The sequence below is a fragment of the Cetorhinus maximus genome, chromosome 4 (genome assembly GCF_964194155.1).
Source record: "Cetorhinus maximus chromosome 4, sCetMax3.hap1.1, whole genome shotgun sequence".
NCBI lineage: Eukaryota > Metazoa > Chordata > Chondrichthyes > Lamniformes > Cetorhinidae > Cetorhinus > Cetorhinus maximus.
In genome coordinates, this window is record NC_135882.1 from 19,812,323 (window position 1) to 19,832,652 (window position 20,330).

The 20,330-nt window shown below is 48.4% G+C and overlaps 1 protein-coding gene across 2 annotated transcripts in view; it reads right to left on the reverse strand.

Annotated features, from left to right (window-relative positions):
* Positions 1–738: 738 nt before the first annotated feature.
* The window catches only part of grhl2b (grainyhead-like transcription factor 2b), a 137,485-nt gene continuing 117,893 nt past the window's right edge, over positions 739–20,330 (reverse strand). For both annotated transcript variants that reach the window (XM_078540018.1, XM_078540017.1), the window contains exons 12-16: positions 19,906–19,943; positions 14,589–14,677; positions 4,724–4,809; positions 2,716–2,780; positions 739–1,936 (exon numbers count right to left, since the gene is read on the reverse strand). In XM_078540018.1, coding sequence (XP_078396144.1) covers positions 1,822–1,936; positions 2,716–2,780; positions 4,724–4,809; positions 14,589–14,677; positions 19,906–19,943 — 393 coding nt within the window. In that variant the 3' untranslated portion in view covers positions 739–1,821. The remainder of the gene's footprint in view (positions 1,937–2,715; positions 2,781–4,723; positions 4,810–14,588; positions 14,678–19,905; positions 19,944–20,330) is intronic.

Below are 20,330 nucleotides of genomic sequence, written 5' to 3' on the forward strand. Positions count from 1 at the left end.
TATCTGTTTGGTGGCTGAAGGGTTATTTATGTTGGGAGTAGGGGCAGAGATTCATATCATCAAGATGGTGCTCATCTGTCTATACTATCTTAGAAAATCATAGCTACACACACAAAATATCTAAACCAGGAGAGCACAGTGCTTCATAAATTAGCTGGACACCTCACATTAACATACAGTATTGGTGTCATTTTAAGCTACCTTTTTAATAGCAATTTTGAGTAGGGGAAGGGGTAGCAATATTTAGTTAGCTATCAGACAGCAGTGAGAGCACTGAGAAAAACAACATACAGAGATAGAAGAAAAGAGCATGGGAGAAAAGCAACCAAGGCCAATGTGAAAGCAACATCAAAGAGAGTGATGGAAAAGGGGGAGGTGGGGTGACAGGAAAGTGTTTGGAGGAGTGGGGGACGAGCGGAGGTAGGGGAGGAAAGAGGAAGGAAGGAGGGGAAAGGAAAACATTAAAGAGGAGGGTGAAGAAGGGGATGGGGAGGAAATAGAGGGATGAGGTGAGGAGAGAGGGAAAAGGAGGGCAGAATGGGGAAAGGGGCAAGGGCAGAGTGGGAGACAAGGAGGAGTGGTGATAGAGGGGAGGGGAAAGGTTGAGAGGGAGTGAAAAATTAGCTAACGTTTGAACTTCTGATCCTGACTGCATGTAGATACCTCAAGGGAGGAGACGACTGGCATCTGCTACGATTGCCTCTGCCCCATGTAGAAAAGGTATGACTGAAATCCATATACATTCTGAAGTTTATTTTGCTCTTTAAAAAAAAATGTACAAAAAATAAAATACAACTGTCTTTTTAAAGTCTGAAAAGATCCCGACTCCCATTTCCAAAAATATTACCTTGTATACAGTCTTTTTTCTCAATTTGTAAAAACGTTCACGTTTCCCAAATCCTTTAAATACCCTGGATAGCAGTTTATACAGTCATTTTGTATAAGCTCATGATGCTTTTCAAACTTAATATATAGACAAGAAGGAAACAGGTTTTATATTAAAAAATAAAAATACACAGCTACCGTGAAAACCCTCAACCCAAAACATAATGGCAGTAAACATGCCTTATGTAAAATTTAATATTGCACATTATAGACATTTTTTACAATTATATATGCTATTTCTATTTCAGTTAGTGTCAAATTCTACTAAAGATGGATGTTTCTGGTCCTCAGTGCTACATAGAGAACCAAAGCAAACACACACATGACCCTGTGTGGCCTGCTGGAGTGTTAAGTATATGCCAATCTTATCACAAATGCATTTGATTAAATGCATGTAGAAGCTCTCATAATTACCTTAAAAGGCAATGAAACATGTCTTATTGCTCTCCAATTGGAGTGTCCTTTACTTTTTTCATTTCACAATCGTGCGTTCTGAGGTATTGCTGGACACATCTGGTGTGGATAAACTGGATTGAAACACAAAACTGACTGCAATCAGCATGGGGGAAAAAAAAGAGAGGAGGATGCCAGGCAGAGTTGTAACGGATGTCCGTACCAAATATCTGACTAAGAGCTAAAATATTGCCCTCCAAGGAACGATGCCATTTTGCTTATTCTGAAGTCTTTGGGACAATAATTTAGCACTATAAAAACAGTCAATATTTATACGTTATGAAGTAAAATGCAAGAAGAAATGCCAGTTCAGCTTCATTGATTTCTGAAGTATGTACAAAGATTGTCCGCTTGATAGAAGCAAACTCCTTTTCATCAGTCATTAATAGTTAACTAGCAGTCAGGTTTGCAACTGTAGGATTATCAGATTGTGATCCATCTCTCAAAGAAGGACGTTTTGTTAGATGTGACTCCAAGCCCTTGTTAAATTTCAGTCAGCGTGATTTTGAAGCTCTCACCCAGGTTTTCAATGTTGAGAATGAAAGTGTCTTCGTTGGAGTAGTGTTCAATGATGTTGTCATCCATGTTTACCAAAATTCTAGTTTAACAAAAGAAAAAGGTTAATATCTTTAAAAAAAACCTCTTTAAAGCTTCCATTTCTAACTCATCTAATGCTTATTCTGCACACTGGGCCAAAGCATTCCTTTGCAGAATACCATTACTACTTGTTTTTCTTTACAGTGCTCTGTACAGTATCCAGCTTTTGAAAGACCTACAGAAGTTTTTTTCTGTAAATTTAAAAGAGACATTGCAAGTATTGCCAAATACTTCCGAAATGTTGGATCAGATAAACCATCGGAAGAGTTTCTACTACAATAAAGATGCTGGGCCAGTTTAGTGTAGCACAGCACTTCCATCAGGACATAAACAGTACAATGACTTGAGAAAAAAATCTGTCTCAATTCTTAAACCCAATATGACGTCCCCTAGGATCACCAAATCCAATTTAAAAATAAACTGTGGCAGCAATTGAAAGAGCAATCTTTCATATTGTCATTGTGTTCTGTAGGCTCATTGAAGGGGAACTCAGAGTACATAATCCCATTTTCCTGTCTTTGTGATGGATGAGGATGTATGGCTGTTATCTATGAGCCCTCAGACTTTATTACAGATAATACACTGCACGTTCACCCTGAAGTTCTAATTGATAAATAGTGCCGGTAGTTTCTTAAACCTGTAACTTATTCTGGACAGCATGACGGAGTATGAAAATGTTGGCTGCTTGTTTTAAAATCTTGCTTTCGTCACCAAGACACCCAAGACCCCTCCCATTTTTCTAGTCACCATTTTAAATTTAAGAGCCTTACTATTCCTTACCCTTTTTTACTTTTCTTGTAAATCTTTCCAATCTTTTCTGCTGGAAATCCATACTTGTCGGACAACTATCATCGCAAAGAGAAAGGAGGCGTTATTAGCATTCCTTGTCAATGAATTCTTTGGGTCAATCTGCTCAGCTCAAAAATTAATGCCTTCAAAAGCCAAATATACAGGAATTCTTTGGCCATGATGTGTTCCCCAAACTGAGATTTTCTCTTTTCCAAACTAGACAGCTTGTCTCCAGGGCCCAGAGTCAAAACGGAGAGATTCCAAAGACGTTTCAACATTTGGATACAATTAGCATGGGGGACCCACACCCAACCACTTCACTGCATAACGCTTAGTGCATGGAGGCCCCTAGGAAAAATGTCCTCTATTTCCACACCGTTCCTCAAACACACTTCTTAATCATTTACAAACTCTAACAGAGAGTGGGTGGACTTTTTTTTTATTCGTTCAGGGGATGTGGTATCACTGGCCAGGCCAGCATTTATTACCCATCCCTAACTGCCATTGCTCAGAGGGCATTTAAGAGTCAACCGCATTGTTGTGGGTCTGGAGTCACATGTAGGCCAGACCAGGTAAGGACGGCAGATTTCCTTCCCTAAAGGACATCAGTGAACCTGATGGGTTTTTACGACAATCGACAATGGTTTCATGGTCATCATAAGACTTTTAATTCCAGATTTTTATTGAATTCAAATTCCACCATCTGCCGTGGCAGGATTCGAACTCGGGTCCCCAGAGCATTACCCTGGGTCTCTGGATTACTAGTCCAGCGACAGTACCACTACGCCATTCCCTCCCTCAAGGGAGGTGCAAGGCCTCTGCCAACACCCACTTATTGCTTTTACTCGCACGCTGGACCTGATATTGAAGTGGGCTTAGGGGAGGGGGAGGGGCAGTGGGTACAGCACGCTCGGGTTCCAGAGCAGGCAGTGCACTCGAGAGTCCAGGGACGTAGAGATCATGCCGTTGATGGCCCAGCCTCATTTAAATTAAAGTTCCTGGAGTGCCACCCAATATCTGGTCAGGGTCGCTGCCTGGCTTCCAGACAAGAATGGGAATTTGGTGACAGGAGACCACAGTTGGGAATCTGTAGGAATGGCTCCCCAGCAGCTAGTGGGATGAAGAGAGGTCTGGAAGTGATTGTAGTGGGCGGTGGGGGAAGGGGGGGGAAGAAGGGCAGTCATTCAAGGAATCAGGGGAGGTTGGGAAAGTCCAAAGACTCCTTGGAGGCTGACAGGTGAGGATGGAGAGTTCCTTCACATCCTAGTCCACGAGGAGTTCTGACTGACAACTTTTAAGTTAACTTGGCCTCTCCTGGCCAGCTGCCACTTCCTGTTGTGGTTCTGCTGCTGGGCTCCAGGCGGTACAGGGCTACCCCTTGACTTTTGTTGAGGTCACATCATGACACCATCAGGCATGACTTGTGAATTTATACCAACCCCTGCCACCACCCCCATCCCTATAGTGTAGTGGGAGTCTTGGCTGACTGGGAAATCCGCCAAGATAAAACTGAGCAGGGACGGAGGTCGGCGACCTCGGCGGGGCAGGGGCGGAGGTCGGCGACCTCGGCGGGGCAGGGGCGGAGGTCGGCGACCTCGGCGGGGCGGGGACGGAGGTCGGTGACCTCGGCGGGGCGGGGACGGAGGTCGGCGACCTCGGCGGGGCGGGGACGGAGGTCGGCGACCTCGGCGGGGCGGGGGCGGAATTCGGCGACCTCGGCGGGGCGGGGACGGAGGTCGACCTCAGGCCACTCGGCTGACATGGCCTCATTTTGATTCTTCTCAAGCTGCTTCTCTCTCTGGATTGGGGGGGGGGGGGCGTCAAAATTGAGGTCACGCACTCATTTCCCTCTCCGAATTTTCCCTCTCTACAGTGCAGAAGCAGCTGACATTAGTAACTCACACCTGCGCCTTACTGCTTGTTACTCCAGCGTGATATTCTATACTCAATTTTGAAGTAGGGAGCTATTCGAATTTTAAGATAAAAAGCAATGACTTACTGCATCCATCAGCCCCTTCATAGTCGGAGACTTCAGCATCAAAGCGTCAAACACCTCATCGGACTCTTTCCGTACATACAGAAGGACTAGGAATACAAACGTTCCAATGCTTAAAATACACTTATACATTTACCCCAGCGTCACAGAGAATAAATCACCACAAAACTGTTGTAGAATTTGGATTCCACAATCAATTTGGTTAAAGGAAATTAATTTTATGAAACCGTGCTCCCAGAGTGGGGCTTTGTCATCTGGAGCACCTGAGAGCAAATTCAAGAATGGACTCTTCTTCATCCTTGGCCAATTAAAACTCACGGCTGAAAAATCCTGTGGCACAGACGTCCAAATTATGCTGCAGGTGAGTGAGGCTCTGTTGCAAAGTCTCAATTTTGCCAAATTAACCTCAATACCTTTTAATTCAGTCAGTTTCTAGATTCAGTTTCTACCAAAGTACCTACTGACTGGTGAGGACAACACACTGTTCTGGAATGCAAAATTAATTTAAACATCAGCGCTCTATCTCACTTTCCTTTAGTCTCCGGTAGTAGCAGCCCATAAACAAGATTTCAAAAGTTAAAGTTTAAATAAGTTGAGCTACTTTCCTCCCATTTAAAGAAAGGCTCGTTACCCTCTTGAGAGCGCTGGGGTTTAGCAGTGGCCACACAGATTGCGCTTTTCACAACACTGAAGGTTTGAGGAAACTGGTCCACAAGCAAGAAACAGGCTACAAACTGAGGAGTGACCCCCCCCCCACCATAAATATCCAGTCTTCACCTTATCCATACTTCTGAGTTTTGAGCCTTTGTGGTTTGCAAACAGATACGATCAGGCCTCCGAATGAAAGAATGATTTCCCTCATCAAAATCTGACCCAAGAAAATGCCTTCTAATGAGAAATATTTAATTTTCTTTTGTCTTTTGATGAGGTCGCCTGCAAGTAAAACAAGGGACTGAATTATCCCAGCACTTGAAGCCGGGGGGGGGGGAGGGCAGGGGGATAGGGGAAGCGGGGAAAATAGGGCGGTAGCCGCATCAGGACAACTCGCCAACATCTTTCCCCTGCTTGGGAGCTTTCATGGGCGGGTCGGGAAGTGGATAGGCTGTCCACTCCACAGGTGAGGGTAGGCAATTAACATTAAGGCCCCAATCAGAGGCAACTTGTGGCTTCACTAGCATTTTGCTGGTGGGAGAGCAGTCCCCTAACCGTGTGCGGAGGTTGCCAGCTCAAGGGAGATGGGCCCCTGGGCAGGAAAGTCAGCACATGTGCCCCAAACGTTGCTGCCAGAGGGGTTCTCCCTTCACTTCTAGCAGTCGACTGGCTCGGGCCCAATATTGTTTTATTTCCATCCATGCCTCCAAAGGCACCTACCCTCATGTCGAGGCGCCCCCACAGTCCCTGACCTGCCTCAGCTATGCCTATCTCTCCCGATGGGGCTCCAGAGCTGCCAACCCTCCGATTGGGTGGCTGGAAGCAGTGGAGCAGATAGCGGACAGCGAGGGGAGCAGCAAGGAGAGCATGGAGGAGTGGGAAATGGAGCGGGCAGCAGAGTGGACAGCAGGAGGGAATGAGAAGCAGCGCAGTGAATGGCCGACTGTGAGAGGGAGTGGCGAAGAGGAGTGGGAAACAGAGAACGGAGGGAGCAGCAGAGCGGATGGTGTGAGGGGTGGGAAGCAGTGGAGCGAATAGCAGAGAGCAGCAGATCAGACGGCAGGAAGCAGACAGTGGGCGCGGGAAGGAGTGGCAGGAAGCAGGAGGGAGCAGTGAAGAGAGCAAGAGGGAGCAGTGAAGAGAGCAGGAGAGAGCAGTGAAGAGAGCAGGAGGGAGCAGTGAAGAGAGCAAGAGGGAGCAGTGAAGAGAGCAGGAGGGAGCAGTGAAGAGAGCAGGAGGGAGCAGTGAAGAGAGCAGGAGGGAGCAGTGAAGAGAGAGAGGGAGCAGTGAAGAGAGCAAGAGGGAACAGTGAAGAGAGCAGGAGGGAGCAGTGAAGAGAGAGAGGGAGCAGTGAAGAGAGAGGGAGCAGTGAAGAGAGAGAGGGAGCAGTGAAGAGAGCAGGAGAGAGCAGTGAAGAGAGCAGGAGGGAGCAGTGAAGAGAGAGAGGGAGCAGTGAAGAGAGGGAGCAGTGAAGAGAGAGAGGGAGCAGTGAAGAGAGAGAGGGAGCAGTGAAGAGAGAGAGGGAGCAGTGAAGAGAGAGAGGGAGCAGTGAAGAGAGCAGGAGGGAGCAGTGAAGAGTGCAGGAGGGAGCAGTGAAGAGAGAGAGGGAGCAGTGAAGAGAGAGAGGGAGCAGTGAAGAGAGAGAGGGAGCAGTGAAGAGAGAGAGGGAGCAGTGAAGAGAGCAGGAGGGAGCAGTGAAGAGAGCAGGAGGGAGCAGTGAAGAGAGCAGGAGGGAGCAGTGAAGAGAACAGGAGGGAGCAGTGAAGAGAACAGGAGGGAGCAGTGAAGAGAGAGAGGGAGCAGTAAAGAGAGAGAGGGAGCAGTGAAGAGAACAGGAGGGAGCAGTGAAGAGAGAGAGGGAGCAGTAAAGAGAGAGAGGGAGCAGTGAAGAGAGCAGGAGGGAGCAGTGAAGAGAGCAGAAGGGAGCAGTGAAGAGAGCAGGAGGGAGCAGTGAAGAGAGCAGGAGGGAGCAGTGAAGAGAGCAGGAGGGAGCAGTGAAGAGAGCAGGAGGGAGCAGTGAAGAGAGCAGGAGGGAGCAGTGAAGAGAGCAGGAGGGAGCAGTGAAGAGAGCAGGAGGGAGCAGTGAAGAGAGCAGGAGGGAGCGGTGAAGAGAGCAGGAGGGAGCGGTGAAGAGAGCAGGAGGGAGCAGTGAAGAGAGAGAGGGAGCAGTGAAGAGAGCAGGAGGGAGCAGTGAAGAGAGCAGGAGGGAGCAGTGAAGAGAGCAGGAGGGAGCAGTGAAGAGAGCAGGAGGGAGCAGTGAAGAGAGCAGGAGGGAGCAGTGAAGAGAGCAGGAGGGAGCAGTGAAGAGAGCAGGAGGGAGCAGTGAAGAGAGCAGGAGGGAGCAGTGAAGAGAGCAGGAGGGAGCAGTGAAGAGAGCAGGAGGGAGCAGTGAAGAGGGCAGGAGGGAGCGGTGAAGAGGGCAGGAGGGAGCAGTGAAGAGAGCAGGAGGGAGCAGTGAAGAGAGCAGGAGGGAGCAGTGAAGAGAGCAGGAGGGAGCAGTGAAGAGAGCGGGAGGGAGCAGTGAAGAGAGCGGGAGGAGTGAAGAGAGCAGGAGGGAGCAGTGAAGAGAGCAGGAGGGAGCAGTGAAGAGAGCAGGAGGGAGCAGTGAAGAGAGCAGGAGGGAGCAGTGAAGAGAGCAGGAGGGAGCAGTGAAGAGAGCAGGAGGGAGCAGTGAAGAGAGCAGGAGGGAGCAGTGAAGAGAGCAGGAGGGAGCAGTGAAGAGGGCAGGAGGGAGCGGTGAAGAAAGCAGGAGGGAGCAGTGAAGAGAGCAGGAGGGAGCAGTGAAGAGAGCAGGAGGGAGCAGTGAAGAGAGCAGGAGGGAGCAGTGAAGAGAGCAGGAGGGAGCAGTGAAGAGAGAGAGGGGAAGCAGTGAAGAGAGCAGGAGGGAGCAGTGAAGAGAGAGAGGGGAAGCAGACGGACAGAGGGGGAACCGAGTTCCTGTTTGGTGGCGGGAGTTACAGTGAAGTTTAAGAGCAGGTTGGGCTGCCTGTAATTCATGCTCTTCACGGTTAAATGGCCTGTCAACATATGATTACACCTGAATTATTGCCGCTTGTGAGAGATACTGGAGTGCAGCTGGCAACCATGGAACCATCGCTCATTCCCTCAGGGAAACAGACAACAAAAAAGTGCATATTCCTGATGAATGTAATCAAACCTTGTGGCAAAGCGGCTGCTTGCCTTCTGAAAATGACAGACTGGTCGTTGGGGAAATTAAATAAAAGATAGTTTGGAAGAGATTCCTGGTGTCTTTGTGAGTAAATGGATCATGTGATGAGCTATATGGACAAAGATCACTGGAGGTGAAGAATGCCCTGCTGTGTGCTGGGTTGGTGGATCTCAGCCAATGTGACAATAGGGACGTTACAGTTGGCCTAGAGCAATGAAGATAGTGTTGGTGCTAGAGTTATTGTTTAAAATTATCTGGTAAATTGAGAAAAAAATGGCTCGAACTGCTCAATAACTAGCAGATCATCCCAGAAAATCAAGGGCAAAGATTAGGAGGGGTTTTCATTGTACAGAGGACATGAAATGTCCTACCAGAAACAGTCGTAGAAGTCAAATCCATAGCCGTTAAGATAGAAGTGGTTGAATATTTGATAAGAATAAAATAACAAGGTACAGGGGAAGGGCAGAAGATGTGGATAGCTCTTTCAGAGGCCTAGAATATCACAATGGATCAATTCGTTTTCTGCACTGTAAAGTTCGATGTTTCTAACCTTGCGGACAAATTAACCCGCAGGTATTACAGCAGGCGACCATCAGATCTTTTCGCCAGCTCACTGCCCACTTCATTTTCTTTTACACCAATCCTATCCTATCAGATAGAAAAACTATTTAAGTGGAGGGGGCTGGGCCGCGTCTTCCATTCACCTGTCCCAGACAATTAACGTGAAATATTTAGTACACACAGCCCCTGTAGAAAGAATACACTCATAATTCTCCCATGCCGCGCAACCTTCTGACTCTGCATTGTGGATTACTGGCCTCAAAAACATGGAACATCAACCTTTCCTCTCTGCTCAGCATTCTCCAGTTTGCAGCCCAAATCTCAGTCTAGGGGTCCGCAGAAATTGACGAATGCCTCTTGAGTTTGGCTGGGTCTGGGGGTTTCAGGCGTCAGTAGCTGCACAATTGCCTCTTGAATCAAAAGGTTATGGGTTCAAGTCCCACCCGAGATTTGTACTTTTAACCTAAACTGACAATTCTGTTGGAGATGCTCTCTTTAGGATGAAATGTAAAACAATGGCCCCAACTGCCCTCTCAAGAAGAAGTCAAAGGTCCCATAACATTATTTGATGAAGAGCAAGGGAGTTCTCCTTCATGTCTTGGCCCATATTTATCCCTTATCCAACATTTTTAAAATAAATTATTTGGTTATCATATCATTACTGTTCATGGTCCCTTACCATGTGCAAATTGGGTGTCACGTTTCCTACATTAAGTAAGTGAATAAACTTCATCGGCTGTGAAGCTCTTTGGGACTTCTTGAGGTTTTGAAAGATGCTATATCAATGCAAATGCTTTTTTTTCTTGCATACATAGTGGTGGGCACTGTAGGTTGCGGCACTGTATCTCAGGACATTGGACTGGTAGGAGAGGCTGTTAGTTTGCAGCTCCACTGACTTTCTTTGTAGTAATCTAGGTCCGTCTGAAAGGTGCCTGGATCACAAAAGCTTTCGGGCAGTGTTTTCACTCTGCTGGTGGTTTCCGAGTTCCACGCAAAGTCCGGATATGTCCGTTTGTGATCAGCACGTGCCACATCGATAATGCAACAAATGTTTATTGTGGAGAGGGCAGTGGTCCATTGCATTGTTTTTCAGCCAGGAGTTGCAGTCCTGCTACCCTGTTTGTTGTGGGCAGCATCTGTTCCCGAGAGGATACATCCCAGCAGACACAAGCTCGATAATAACTCGTACACTATTTACTCAATTTCCATCAAAATCCTTCAAGACCTACAGGCCATTTGCTCAGTTTAGCGCAATGAAGAGCTTCCAGATGCCTGCACTGTGGGCAGGATCTGAATGTGGCCGGCATTGCAAACTAAGTCAGCTCCTTGACAGAGGAGAGATTATTCCCTTCTAAAAACTTGTACCTAACTCCAACTCCTATTAGGTATCCGATTAAACTGAACATCCCTCAAACTAAACATTTCCTCCAAAGATGTGGCCACACTCCAAGAACCCAACACAAGTGAGACACTTGCAACCAGATCACCAATCCTTTGCAGCACATTTATTTCCAGTTCAAAAGCCAAAATTGAGAATCAAGGTGGACTGAGGGCGGAATTTTCCATGCCCGCTGGCGTTGGGCGTGTTTGGCGGCGTGAGTGGACAATATGGCGGGAAGGCCAGAAATCAGTTTCACGATGTTGTGAAACCAGTTTGCAATCGTCTGCACTGCCCGTCAATTGCGGGCCGCATTTCCCGCCATCAGATGAGGGGAACTTCATTGTAATACATCTGCATATTATTATAAGCCCAGCTTGCCGGAACCATCCCCCCACACTGAGATATCTGGGCATGTTGGCGTGATTGCACACCAACACGTTTCACAACTGTGCATAAGTGACATGCGCCTGGCGAGCTGCACTTCGTTCAGGACTTCATGGCTTGTTTGCCTACCTTGCTTTGGGCAGCACTCGCTCTCATCAGCGCCAGGCTTTGCTGACAGCACCACATCACTTTTACGGGGGCTCACAGGCAAGTCTCTATCTACCAGACCAGCCATAAGCCAGGGGTGGCCTTTCAATGGCTGCAGGGCTAGGGTTTGCTTGGGGAAGGGGGAGCAGTGGCCTCAGGCAAGGGAAGAGGCTGCAAGGCGAGGGCATTTCTGAGGAAGGGGTTATCCCAAGATGTGTGTGGGGACACCTGTTGATCTGTGCAAGTGGCCTCAAGAGGGTGTGAGAGAGAGAGTGAGTGCTGATGTCCCTTGAGCTGGCAGTGAGTGAGATGCTAGTGAACCTGTGATGGGCTTGAGTGTGTGAGTTTAGAGTGATGAGATGGTGACCTTACCCTGGTGGCATGGATGAGATCATTCATCCTCTTTCTGCATTGGATGGCCAACCTCTTCTGTACGGCATTGGCAACGATCACCATTGCCCTCACCTACCAAGCCGGAATGCTGAGATTACTGGACCTCCAGCGTCCAGGGTGAGGGCAAAGGACATCACGGCAGTCCTCTATGGCATCAAAAAGGGGTTCCAGGGACACGTCACTGAATCAGGGGCTGCAGGCTTCTTGCCTTTTGGGGCCATGTCTTCTGTGCAGCAGTCCTGGAAGCGCTGAGAGGTGTGCGTGTGGCTGGGCTTTAAACGTGGCACTCGGCATGAGGAAGCGGCGAGGTGACGGTGTGGTGGGCGAATGAGAGCCCACCCGCCATCGAAAGGCGCGTTTCCCGGGAATGCGTGATTAACAAGGCGGGATTGGAATGATACGGCGTGAAAAGCCACAACTGTGGCTGACGGGCAAAACGTCCTTTTCCCACCCGCTACCGCACTTAGTGCAAATCTGTGATGATTCTGTCCCAGAAGCAAGATCAGGGTCTTAGGTCACAGAGAAGGAACAAGGAGGAGCGGAAACAGACCATCACACCAGTCAGTTGCACCAAGTTGTGCGAGGTCCAGTTCAAAATAATTAATCTCGTATTCTATACACCAGATTAGTTCCTATCTCCCAAGGGGAAGAATTGCTGGAGAGACTGTAGCCACAAGTATAATACTACATTTATAATACTACATTTATTTTGGTCCTGCTCCCTCCTTTGGCTACTCTGAGCAGCAAGCTGTAAGGCCAATGATGGTGCAACAGTCCTCATCACCCCTTCCGATCTCTCCTATTTCTATCCTCTATTTCCCTCTTCCTTTTCCCACAGCTGTCACTCTCATTCCTTATCCTCTTTCCTTCACTGTCCTTCCATTTCCCTTCTTTCCTGCAACTGAGCTCCCCCTCCCCTTTAACCCTTCCCTTATTTTCACTATTCCCACCTGACTATTGCTTCCTCAGGTCTTTGAAGTGCTAATTTTCAAAATGTGAAATAAATTAATGCGATCTATCCCTAGCCCATTATGTGCTGCATAATAACGTCTTGAAAATAAGACTGGTCTTTTCTTACCCGAATAAATTATCCTTTGATAGACTTGTTGGAAAACAAGTACTTAAAACAACTTCATAAATATCCCTGAGGTGGAATTTTATTGTCCCTTGCCAGCAGCCTTGAAGGAGGGTGGGGAGGGGCTCGTATAATGCAGTACATGGCCTGCCCACTGCTACCCGCCTGCACCAACCAGTCTCCTATTTTATGGGGCATGGTGGGGTTGTCAGGCACTCTGCCCACTCTTGGGCCTATTGAGGTCCATAAATGGCCAAGTAATGGCCACTTAAGGAACATAGGAACAGGAGTAGGCCATTCAGCCTATCAAGCCTGCGCTGCCATTCAATTAAATCATGGCTGATCATCTACCTCAACACCACTTTCCCACGTTACCTCCATATCCCTTAATACCATTAGTCTCCAGCAATCTATCAATTTCGGTTTTGAACATGCTCAAAGACTGAGCTTCCACAGCCCTCTGGGGTAGAGATTTCCAAAGATTCACCATCTTCTGAGTGAAGAAATTCCTCCTCATCTCAGTCTTAAATAGCCTACTCCTTATCCTGAGATTATGTCCCTTGGTTTCAGCCAGGGGAAACATCTCATCGACATCCACCTGTCGCTCCCTATAAGAATTTTGTAAGTTGTAAGTGCCTCGCCCCTCCCTCCCCTGCCATCTTTTTACCCGCAGCAGAGGGAGGCCTACCCCAAGCAAGTAGCCCAGCAGCTTTTACTGAGCAAACCGGTGTTGGGCAAAGGGGTAGGAGGGTCTCCTTTAGGGGTCCTGTGCCCATCAGAGACACTCTCCTCCCCCAGGCCATTTCCCTACTTTAACACCGCCCCCACCCGTTGGGAGCTATCAGCCAGGCACGACCAATACCTTGGATTTATCCTTCAGTCCAGTCTCCATAACCTGCTTATTCAGGGGCTGGCTACAGTCCCAGTAATGGCCACTCCTCGAGCCTGGCACTGTTGGGACTACTGAGCTGCTGTCAATCGAATTGGCTGGCCCTTCCCAGATGGGGGTCAAAGTCTTGCCCTGAACCAATTAATGCCCTGCCAAGCATAAAATGGCTGCGGGGAAGCCCGATAAGGACGGGGATCCATTCCTGTTGACTCTTCGGGTGGTGGGGTGGGAAAACCCACCATCTGGAAAATCCTCCCCCAGGCAACTCTCCCATTTAAAACAAAATCACGATGATAGTGTAACCGCATCATTCTTTTCAAAATTGTCATCGGAAGAATTGAAAGTACAACTGCACCACACACTGATGGCTCTTTGTAGTGGGCTCACTGGAAAATTGCTCATCGGCTGAGAAACATTTCATGAAAAAGAAGCAAGAATCTGCATTTAGGACTGCGAGGATATTGACAATTTTCAACTATTGGATCACCCCTAAATGAAAGATGAGTCTTCTCTGTTGATGAGTATGGTTACACAGGAATGGTTACACAGCCTTCTGTAGATCTACAACAAAGGTTGCGCTGGATGATTGTGAAAACTTCGTGAAAAGTGCAAAAATGAAGCTTAAATTTCTCTAGTGGCCATTGTTAAAGTTCACCGCATACTATCTGTATCCCACAGGTGTGACATTACCCCATGGCAAAACTCAGTGCAGTTTGGTAACTTAATTCCCCCAGTCAAATACAGTTCAATGGGTCACAAGATTATATTTGCTGTATGGTGATATTTTGGCCAATTTCAGTAGGAAACCCAGACACTAGATTTTATTTTTTTTATTCTTTCATGTGGATGTTGCTGGCAAGGCTGGCATTTGTTGCCCATCCCTAATTACGCTTGAACTGAGTGGTTTGCTAGGCCATTTCAGAGGGAAGTTAAGAGTCAACCACATTGCTGTGGATCTGAAGTCACATGTAGGCCAGACCAGGTAAGGATGGCAGATTTCCCACCCTAAAGGACATTAGTGAACCAGTTGGGTTTTTACAACAATTGATGATAGTTTCGTGGTCACCATTATTGAGACTAGCTTTATATTCCAGGTTTTTATGAACTGAATTTAAGTTCCAGCGTCTGCCGTGGTGGGATTTGTGCCACCGTGCCTCTCAATCTGCAAAGCACCATTCTAACCTCAAAATAATTTAACAAAGGAGGTCAGCAAAGTACCTTTTTTATGCATGTCCTCTCTTATCTGTTTGGTAGCTGTTGGGGGATACTCATCTTCTAACGATCGGAACAACCTTTTCACAAGGACACTGTAAAACAAAAACTCACTTGTTAGAATTTCAAGCCCACTAAGGAACAATTTTCAGCTAGAATCAAAGATTTAATTTTCTTGCACAGAACCCCAGAGCACTATCCAATTGGTTCTTAAATGATTCCTGTCATTTAGCCTTCTCTATCCGGGCATCCATTTAATGCACTCATCACTCAGTGAAGGTCAAACCTTTTCCTATGTTTTTAATGCAAACTGAGTGGTTGTTTTGATTTCTTTACCATTGAGGCTGGAGATGTATTTAACCATCAAGTTTCTGAGCGCATCTTATGGTTATGATGAGAAACCATTGACAGGATCTGAAGTAACTCCTCAAAAAACCCTCATGCATAGAACAGCTTAAACTCTAAGCCAATTTGAAGCACTTCTTCTGTTTTTAAGCCTCCCTCCCCTCATGTTGAGCAACTAACTACACATTTGAAATGAAAAGGAAGCCATGATGGCTCAGAGGGCAGTATAATATAGTGTGGTAATAGAGAAGACCTAGGGCTGGGCAGAGTTAATATATTTTAACTGTAAAGCATGAGTATCGGTCTGCATCTCACAACCATTGTCCACTGTTCCTCTCCCTTTTTTTGGGGAGAAAATTAGCTTCTGTGAGCGTTATGTGGGAAGAGGATTGAGCTCCATTGTGATTCTTCCCCTAGACACCATAAAAGATCTTCTGACACTCACTGCCTAAACTCACATAAAAAGAATGATCAACTCTGTTGAGGAATTGGAAATTTGCGAGCACATGAGGTACTGCAGCAAAAGTCAAACCCTTAAGAAAAGGAGAATCAAGGGATAATTCTGTAGTTAGTCTCCTAAATTAAAACAGCATAAACGATATGCTTCCCCACTGGTTTAGTACATTAATGCTCAATTCCTACCACTTAGGCCCACAGTACCATGTAGCCATTGTCTGGTATTGTTTAAAAGGATAGCCCAAATCAATTCGAGTGTGTGGAACTGAACTTGCTGGGGGGTGAGAGGAAGGGAGTGGAAAGAGAGTCAAAATCAGCATTGTGCGTTTAAAAAAAAACTCTTAATTACTTCAGAATTCCCATGTCTTCTGTTTTAATACAGTTGTGTAGTCCAGAATATGTATATAGGTGCTTCTGGTGATTGTATGTCAAGTCTTGGAGTTCCATTGTCATTAAATAACCTGCATGCACAAACAATGGGGGCAATCTTCTCACCTTTGACCCTGCTGGAAAAAGACAACCATTTTCGGGTTGGAAACCCGTCTGATTCATTTGCCGTCGCTCTTTCCAGAGCGAACTAATTATCATCCTGCCTCTGGGCTTCATGACCAATTAGGGAGGGAGGGAGGGCGGGATGACATGCAAATTCTGTCAAAGGGAAGATTTCTGGCGAAAGGGACCAGGGCATGGGTTACAAGGACTCGCCAGCACTTGAATTCTTGAGCAGGCAGCAACTACAGGAATGGAGAGGAGACCTGAGAAGGCTACTCCTCGAGTCTCTCACTCTTACCCAGAGGTCCTGCTGTGAGGTCTGAGAGGATAAAAAGTGAGGTGAGCTCATCCAAGGATGGGAGGAGGAGGTGAACCTCTCCGATCAAGCAGGTGTGGATGGAAGCGGTTGTGGAAGTCAGGAGCAGGAGTGCGACAGTGCACCAAGAAGATCCAGGAGGGCAGGAATGATGGATGGCAGAGCACTGCCAGGTGCCAAGCCCCACACCCTGACTTACCCAGCATTCTCCTTCACTGCATTCCTCAGCCAACACACTTTGCAGCTCCACTCATTCCTCCCTCTCTCTCTAGGCAGTTCAGATCACGGACATTCAAGGGGAAGATGATGTTGGAGCCCTACAGCTATTGGACCCTGGAGGGACACGTGTATCGCATGCTGGGTGGATTCTCATGGACATGGTCCCGCCATGAAGCAACTCACGGAAAATGGGAGATCTCCGTTGATGCTTCGGGTCTGCTTCGGAACAGCACGGTCTTGGCCATGGGCTGCTACAGAAGATCAGCGATTGGGGGTGGGAAGAAAGGTCTAGGTGTGACTGGTAGAGAAAGGTGTTGTGGGGGTGCGGGGGGGGCAGGGGGGAGGGAGGGTATTACAGGGGGAATGCAAGTAGGGAGATTAGGTGTAAGAAGGGGGAGGAAGGTGTAAGGGGGGGAGTCAAAGGAGGGAAGGTGTCCAGGGGGAGGAGGGAGTAAGGCTGCAGGAGGGAGTAAAGGTGGTAGAGGAATGTCCAGGTGAACGTGCAAGGGAGGGGTCTGTGGAGTCAATGACTGCCTCCTGGGGAGCTGGCTGAGGGTGGGCATGATAGGAGGGAATGGTGAGTGTGAGAGGGGGCAGAGGGAGTCGGTAGGGTGGGAGGGTGAGGGTGCATCGGTAGAATGGGCGGCGAGGGTGGTTGGTGGGGACTCGGAGGCAAACACGGACCCTGGGGGTAGGAAGGAGGAGGTCGGGGAGGTCAATATGGATGGGGGCGGGATTCTCAGGAGAGTAGGGAAGGTGCACATTCACCTGGACATCCTGGAAAGAAAAGAGTTCAGGTTGGTAGGTGACGGTGGTGAAGTGGAAGTGGTGCCAGGGGGTTCTACAGTGATGGAGGGAAAGGGCATGGGTGACTGAGGGAGGGAAAAGGACCGGGGAGCTAACAGTATACTTGACCACGACCGTGGTTGTCGAAATCAAAAGTGAGAGGAGCTTCATGTTCACAGGTACTCCATGGGAGTGTGGTCAGTGGGTGGGTGGAGATGCAGGTCAGCTCAGATAGACAACTGAAAGAGACCCCCAGCAGGCAGCACTGAAAATGCTCAGGACATTGAGATGAGTGTGATGGAGGAAGGCTCAGTGTGTGTGGGGACAGTGCTTGCATGGGGCTCTGAAAGACCTGCCACAAACACTTCTCCCTCCAGAATCATTCATGGTCCAGCCACGTGCAGCTGAACTGCTAGTGTTGGGGGGGGAATGCAGAGGGAGGACTCACAAAGCCTATAAATGAAGCTGAAAGACACCATTATACATTATTCAGTGGGAGTGAATATATTTTCAGGTTATAAAAAGTGACAAAATGTGCTCACCCGTGCAACCACTTTTGATCAGAATTTCTTATCTTTTCTAGGCACTGCCCTGACATCCACAGCAGGGGTGGAGACTGCCTGTGCAATGGTTCGCTCCATCGCCTCTGATGATTTTGGCATGGCTCCTCCGGACAGTTGAGGCCTTAAGGGCCCCGGCTTGTTTTGGCTGTCCTCCTGTGGGCCAGCTGCTCCCTCTGTGGTGACAGAGGATGAGGTTGAGGGGGTCACAGGCAAAGGGGACTTGAGGGAGTGGACAGCCTCTGAGAGTCCTGAGTGGATGACCCAGCGGTGTCCAGCTGCCGCTCCTCCTCCTTTCGGGTGCCCGAGGTCCCCGGCCTGACTCCTTGAGGGGAAGGAGCACCTGGAGGGACGTCAAGGTTCCTCGCTTCCCCCTTGTGTTGCCACTGCAGGAACTCACTCATGGCTACCGTGATGGAGTGCAGGTCTGCACACATCTCCGCCTTCTGCTGCACCAGGATCTCCATGGTGTCCACCATCCTTCCCTTGGAGACCTCCATATGTGCACATGTGGGCACCACTTCATCAGAGAGCAGGCAGGCGCACTCCTCTGACTAGTGAGCCACTCTGTTGAGGGCTTCCAACGGCTCTGCGAGATGTTCTCCTGCCCTCTGCTGACAGTCCAAGAAGGCCAAATCCAGGTGCCTCTTCCCCAGCAGTCCCCGGACTGCCGGGGAGCTCAGCTGAACCTGTCTCCTCCTGCTGCAGACACATGTGTGTGTGGTGACCACCAGGTTGTGAACCCAAGCCTGCTCTAGATCTAGGTCCCACCGAGGTGTGTGTCTCTGTGCTGCTGGGGAGGGTGTGGGTAAGCGCTGTGACGGGTCTTCCAGGCTGCTTATTTCCTGCTCTTTGATGGAGGAGGTGTCCTCTTGGCTGGAGGTGAGGACCTGGATGGAGCTGAGGGACTGGCTTGGCAGAGCTCCCTGTGAACCAAAGTAGAGATAATTAGTGCATGGCAGCAGAATCAAAAACAGGGGAGAGAGAGCACTCGCAGTTGTGTTGAGAGAGGGATGATCTGGTGCAGGATCCTCCTGTGGGTGCTTGCTACCGACCTCACCGTAGCCGCAGGCATGGTCCCCATCCTCACCAGTCAGCGCAATGGCACACTCCTGAAAGTGAGTGAGGAGCCTAATGTGGGCCACTCCGCACCCTCCCTCCGGTCTGGGACCTCTCCCTCCTGTTGTGAGCCAGCTTCTCCTGCATAATAACAGATGAAGAAAGTGTGAGCAGGACGGAATGATTGTGTGGTGAGTGGAGCCATGGACGGGATGAGGACTCAAGCTCCAGAGGATATGAGCCTGATGGAGATGTGAGGGTGTGTGAGAGTTAGTGGTGTTGTCCCTTGAGATGAGAGATCCCTGTGGATGTGTGATGGGTTTGGGAGTGTGTTTTGAGAGTGATGAGTTGGCTGACTTACCCTGGTGGAAGGGATGAGATCATTCATCCTCTTCCTGCATCGGATGGCTGTCCTCCTCTGTGCTCCAGTGGCACTTCGACTGCCGCTGCCACTGCCTCCCAGACCGGATCAGTGACACTGGTGGACATCCTGCGGCCAGATTGGGGGTACAGGACATCATGGCGGCCTTCCACTGTGTCCAGCAGGTGCCCCAGGGAGGCGTCACCAAAGTTGGGGGCTGCCGTCTTCTTTGCTTTTGGGGCTATCTCTCGCCTGGAGTAGTCCTGGTCTAAAGACATGAAGTAGGCTGCGTTCTGGTGCGCTTTAAATATGGCGCCTAGAGCGAGGAAACGATGAGGTCACCACGTGGCGGGTAAATCCGAGCCTGCCCGCCAGTGATCCGGCGTGTTTCCCGTGAATGTATTATTAATGAGGTGGAGTATGCCGGGAAGGGGATGATACAGCGTGAAAATCCGCCATCGTGACCAGCGGGTAAAACGTCTTTTCTCACGCCCACTACTGCACTTCGTGCAAATCTGGGACCATTCCACCCACTGTTAAATTTTGGGATACCATGTAATAAAAGTGTAGTTTTAGTCTCTGTAAGGACCTGGGCAGTAAGAGTACGTTTCATTTTTAGCAACTCTCTCGTTATTCAGCCACTGTTGCAATAGCGTGGCCCAGATTACTGGAACATTCTACTCCTCAGTACCTTCAGTTTGACACAGACATGACAAATGGAATGCTTACCCTTCCCTCTCCATGTCATCCGTGCTGACACTGTACATCTATAAAATAGAAGAACATGTCTTTAGAAACATGAAAGAAATTTTGTACGTTGTACTTTGAGAGGAAGGAGAAATCATAAAATTATGCATTTGTCAATGATAATTTCTAGTTCTGTCTTTTCCTGCTAACTTGACAAATTTGAGGCTTTACAGTTCAATCTCCTTGCCAGCAGCGTTTTATTTTCCAACATTTGAACATACAAGTTACTATTTACAATTTGCTTAAAAGGGTGAACGCAGGTCAGAGGCTGGGAATCCTGCAGTGAATAACTCACCTCTCGACTCCCCAAAGCCTGTCCACCAGCTACAAGGCACAAATCAGGAGTGTGATGGAATACTCTGCCTGGATGAGTGTAGCTCCAGCAACACTCGAAAAGCTTGACACCA